The sequence below is a fragment of the Acanthisitta chloris genome, unplaced genomic scaffold, assembly GCF_000695815.1.
Source record: "Acanthisitta chloris isolate BGI_N310 unplaced genomic scaffold, ASM69581v1 scaffold6247, whole genome shotgun sequence".
In the NCBI taxonomy this organism is placed as follows: Eukaryota; Metazoa; Chordata; class Aves; order Passeriformes; family Acanthisittidae; genus Acanthisitta; species Acanthisitta chloris.
The window spans coordinates 21,730-27,039 of NW_008682013.1; the positions used below are offsets into that span (position 1 = coordinate 21,730).

At 47.8% G+C, this 5,310-nt stretch overlaps 1 protein-coding gene across 3 annotated transcripts in view; it reads left to right on the forward strand.

Annotated features, from left to right (window-relative positions):
* P4HA1 (prolyl 4-hydroxylase, alpha polypeptide I) overlaps positions 1 to 5,310 on the forward strand; it is a 24,644-nt gene that overhangs the window by 16,345 nt on the left and 2,989 nt on the right. For 2 of the 3 annotated variants that reach the window (XM_009078324.1, XM_009078323.1), the window contains exons 9-11: positions 2,729 to 2,828; positions 3,762 to 3,815; positions 4,987 to 5,052. In XM_009078324.1, the coding sequence (XP_009076572.1) occupies positions 2,729 to 2,828; positions 3,762 to 3,815; positions 4,987 to 5,052 (220 nt within the window). The remainder of the gene's footprint in view (positions 1 to 2,728; positions 2,829 to 3,761; positions 3,816 to 4,986; positions 5,053 to 5,310) is intronic. The other variant, XM_009078325.1, reaches the window with a different exon arrangement.

Sequence of the window (5,310 nt, forward strand, 5' to 3'; positions counted from 1 at the left end):
ATATATTATATCAACATGTTATATTAATTCTTATAATACACTGACTTTAGTTCAGGGTTGTCTTTTTACACAGCCAAGTGGGTCAGCAAAATACTGTACTAGTGTGGTCATGGAATTTGGGGCTTGTGTGGTAGGTATTAAGGAAATACCAAATACCACCTTGAACCACCACCTTGCCTCTGGCCTCCCAGGACGCAGCTTGTCCCTCTGCTAGGAGGTTTTCTGCCCATAGAGGCCTGAGCTGGTCACAGTCAGACCAGAATGCCAACAAACCTGTCAAGGGAAGCTGCTGATCTAACAGAGTACATGGAAGAGCAGAGCTGTGTGCAGTTCTGAATCACACTGAGCCCCGAACTGTGCAAATAGGAAAAGAAAAGGTTGCTCAGCAGCATTTAAGGCTGTTAATGCTGCATCTCCCCCTCTGCTGGTGAGGGGTGTCTTTCCGGATAGCCGAGAGCAGGGAGAAAGTCTGTGTGTGTGAGGGAATACCTGCTGCAAAGGGGCTGGCACTGGGCACAGACTGACCTGGGTGTTAGCAAGGGCCCAAAGCTGAGATGGCCAGAGGAGAGTATGGAATAGGTTCCATGGCACTTAGAGGGTTAAGTCACACTAACTCCACAGCACTCCAGGCCTCCCCTGGCTTTGCTCAGCAGCCAGGCTGGCACTTGGGCTGTGGTTTCAGCTCCCTCTTCCTCCACCTCTCAGAGACTTTGTGTGCTCAGGCAATTAATTTTACTCCTAAAATACATAGAGTATTTCCCTTCCTGGAAGGCTGCAGTTACCCTCCTGCACCTCTAACTCACCAACAGAGCAATAATGTTTTTTTCTTTCTTTGGGTTATTTCCTTTCTATTTTCCCTTAAAAACTTTATGCACAGAGTGACCAGAGGCAGGGAGAGCCTCCTGCTGGAGCTGGTGGCTGTTGTGGTTTTCTGGTGTGTGAAACAGGTCAGGATTGCTGGTGAGCACTCCCTGTTCACCGTGGCTGCAGAGCGTGGGCTGCACAGCTGCTGCTTGGTGTTGGTTTTGGTCAGTGCTTCATGACATAGTCTTTGCATCCTCCTAGCACCTGAGAGCAGAGCAGGCTGCACTGTAACACCTCCTCACACTAACTGTCGGCACTTGATGGGTCTGTGGGTGTTTGTGCATGTCTGTCTGGAGAAATCTTATTTTCATTAGCTCTACTTCATTTGTTCTTTAAAAACTGCTCATAGAGATTCTGTAACTGTGTCAGTGCCTCGTGTCCTGTGTCATTGCTGCTGGGCCTCCCAGGAAAAGGGTTGGGGATTTGGTTTTCATACAAATTCAAGAACAAAAACTTCATTTACTAGAGATGTGAAGGTTCATTTGGGTCAAAACACTATGATGCTTCTACTGAGAGTTCCCAGCTGGGCTGTGAGCACAGGTATGTCTGTCCAGCAGGAGCCACTGAGGACCCCAAGGGCTGAGTCAGCTGCTAGAGAAAGAGGTAGAACTAATCATCTCCATTTCCTTGAAAAAAAAAAAAAAAGGGGGGAGGGGGGGGTAAAACCAGGCCCCAAATCATCAATATCATCCATATTAGTGACTGGCAGGGGAGTGCAAGGGAAGCAGAGGACAGGACAGGTAAATGAAGGTGCAGTAGCAGCACAGGATGGGAAAAGCAAGAAAATAAGCTATTGGGTAGGTGAAATTGATATTTTTTTCCAAAGGAGCTAAATGATTATCTTGTAAAGAGCTGGAAAATGCCTGTGTGTCCTTGTGAGCACCTGGCTGTGTCCATGGCTGCTGAGGGGCCTGCAGGGATGCAGAGAGCTGTGGCCACACTAACCCTGTGTCCCTGTTTTGCCCAAACATCACTACTTTGAGCATGTGGCTGGCCCCGGGCAGCCCTGCAGCTCTCACCAGGGAGCAGCCACTTAAGGGAGAGAATGCAGCACTGGGGCCAGACAGAGGCAGAACTGCTGCTCTACCTCTTGGTACCACTCTCTGTTTGCCAGTTAATATAAGTGCAGCATTTTTAGCTCAAAAGTTCTAATATAGAGCAGGCTGCAAACATTTTGAAAAATACCTTTGAGACTGTCCTTTACTCTTTATTTTTTTAAAAGAAATTGGGTTGTTTTGGGAGTTTTTCCCCTCTAAAAGTCATTGTGTACCTGAACCTTGTGCTAAGTACCAGATGTGTAATAGGCTGTTCTGGTGTAGAAGTTGTTCACTGAGGAAAATGGTGAAGAATTTAATGCATCATTTAATTGTTTGCAGAGTGATTTTTAGTAGCTTTGCACAGGTAAGTGATGTGAGAGGGCAGATCAGAGTGCTATAGGCCTCTGAGTGTGTGACTGTAGAGGAGCTAAGTCACACAAAGTAACTCACCTGTTCCTTTCCCAAGTGCTGCTTCAAAGTGCATCACCTGTAGGGGCTGAATTAGCTGTTTGGAGTGGCTAAGAGCAAAACTGTGCCTGTTTTAGAGAACAGCTTGAAGCAGATGACACTGGAATATTTCCTTCAGTCATTTGCTAATCCAGTGTGGGGACTGAGGCCCTTAGAGCTCCCTCAAACCAGTGCTGCAAGTGTTCTCTCCAGCAAACGTGTTCATTAACTGCAGGTCGTTGTAGTGCCTGCAAATAGTTCTGGTTGTCCTACCCAAACCTTGCAAAGTCAGACAAAAACGATGTCAGATTGTGAGCACGTTGCAGTGTTGTTGTGGTGCTGTTCCTGCTGTTACTGCCAGCCTGTGCCTCTCCCCCCAGCGCGTGGCTGTCCGGCTACGAGAGCCCCGTGGTGTCCCGCATCAACACCAGGATCCAGGACCTCACAGGCCTGGATGTCTCCACGGCAGAGGAGCTGCAGGTGAGCTGTGAGGGTGGTTGGGTGGAGGAGTCAGGCAGCGTTTCAGGTTGGGTGTCTGTGAGCAGCACTGCACTCACGGTGCTGAGGTGGCCACAAGAGCTCATTGATTCATGAGGGAACAAACAAAGGTTCTTTGCAGAGCAGTTCCTACCTCAGTATGAAATGGCTTTCTGTTCAGTGATAACTGAAACTCCCAATGGTCGTGGAACTGGATGTGTAATTACTTTCTATTTATGTAAATAAGTTTCACTGCTGCAGAGTCACACTCTGCTGTGGTCCTAGTCAAAGATTTAGCTTGACTGGTACTTGAGGAAGGCCAAGAGCATGTCTGGTGTCCCTGTAATCTGGGAAGCACTGGCTGTATGTGCAACTGGAGTAAACTGTCATTCACAAGTGCTTTTACTCATTTGCTTGAGGCCTTTAAATGAGCAGCTGCTTCACTGATTGTGAGCAAAGCAAATACCTAGAAAGCCAGACCAGAAAGTGATTCTGAGAGCTCCTGTGCCACTCTGCCAGCACTCCTGGTGATAAAATGCCGAAGCATCTGGTTGGAAATGGAGGTGATGTGTTTATAGTCAATTGGCAAGAAGGACAGAAGATCCTCTTTATTGACATAAAGGTCAAAAAGTGATTTAAACCTGAATGATGCAAAAGCACCTGTGAGATATTTGGAGTGGAACAGGGGCTGAAAAGTTTCTATAGAAGAAAAATACTTCTGTGCCCTGGGAAGTAGCAGATTCCTTGCCTTGAGCACACACTGCATCTTGCAGTGTCAGTCCTGGATATGCTGCTGCTCCTGTAGCTGACAGAGGCTTGTCACTTCCTGGGGCTTGATGGTTAAACTTGAGCTGTGGAAAGACTGTAGAAGTCAGTCAAAGTCTTGCCTGGATAAATACTGCTTTACTAGACCCTGTGCTTCTCCTTTCACTGTAGGTAGCCAACTACGGAGTAGGAGGCCAGTATGAGCCTCATTTTGATTTTGGAAGGGTAAGTCCTGTTCTGTCTTCACCTTTTTCTTCTTCACAAGCAATGTGTTTCTCTTTTTCAGGTGGCAAATTATGGAGTGGGAGGCCAGTATGAACCCCACTTTGACTTTGCACGGGCAAGTAAAGAGCTGGAGGAGAGCTAGCCACCTGGTGAAGCCTGGGCCTCTGGGCTGGGGCACAGTTTCTCTTCTACAACCTTTAAGAAATTGTGTAGCTCTTCAACTTTCCTAATCCATGTCAGTGGAGAAAGCCCTCTAAACCACCAGCTGAACCTTGTGTGGGCTGTGCTCTGCCTGCTGAGTGCCTGCACATTCCTGACTGGGGAAAGCCTGCTCAGGCCTTGCCTCACCATCCCTCATTTTTCTATTGGATTTACACTTCCTACCTATTTCCATTGCAGCTTACACTGCAGCCTGCTGCAAACAATGCTGCTGAGTTCAGCTGATTATTTATTGGGCAGAATTTTGTGTGATTTAACCCCTTCAGATTAACCTTACCCTGTCTGTCCAGGCCACAACTCTTAACCAGGATCTCTGCTCTGTAAGCACAGTGCTCCAATGATTAACAGGTTTTGTTTGGAAATGCTCAGGTCACTTCCTGGAGTACACTGATGGAAATTTAACCCACTCAAGTTCTCACAGGGGTTGGGTTTAGAAGTAGAGGTGTGAGAAAAGTTGGCATCAAAACTCATCAAAAGGGGGTTTGTCCTTGCAAGTCAAGTGATAAACAGCTCCTAGTTTGTTCCTGGGGCTTCCTCCCTTCTTCCCAGCTGGAATGACAGAGCAGTGGAGCATGGTGGGGAGGTGCCTAGGGCCACCCCTGGGGCAGTGCCATGCTCAGTGACCCTGGGACTAAGCTGTCCTTGCCAAGGATGGGGGGCATGAGTGTAATTGAATAACTGCTGTGAAGAGGATTTCCACATTCCTCAGACAGCACAGTTGTTTCTCCCCAGTAGCAGTTTGGGCTCACACCCTCCCTGGCCTACAGGATTTCCAGCTGCCTGATTTACTTCAGTTAATAAATTCCCTCCTCCTGCATCTCCCTCCTTGCACAGGGAGGGGCTGAGTTCATTCTCCTGCATGAGTTGTGCTGCTGGCTCAGCAGCTGTGTGCCACTGGCTCCTCTCAGCACCCCAAGGCAATGCTGATGGAATCTGCTTGCTTTGTTCACAGAAAGATGAGCCAGATGCTTTTAAGGAACTGGGAACAGGCAACAGGATTGCTACTTGGTTGTTTTATGTAAGTGAGATATTTCTGCCATGTGCTACTGCCAAAAATATCTGTCACTGCATATTCTGTACAGAACTGAGTCATTTCACTGTGGTGTTTTACTGAAGTGACTGGGAAATGAAGCAGCAACATGGGGTGGGCTGAAATCCTCATTCTTGGGGTGTCCTGTGCAGGGGCAAGGAGATGGAATCAGTGATCATCTCTCCTATGGAGATAGGCTGAGAGAGTTGGGGCTGTTCAGCCTGGAGAAGAGAAGGTTGTGTGGAG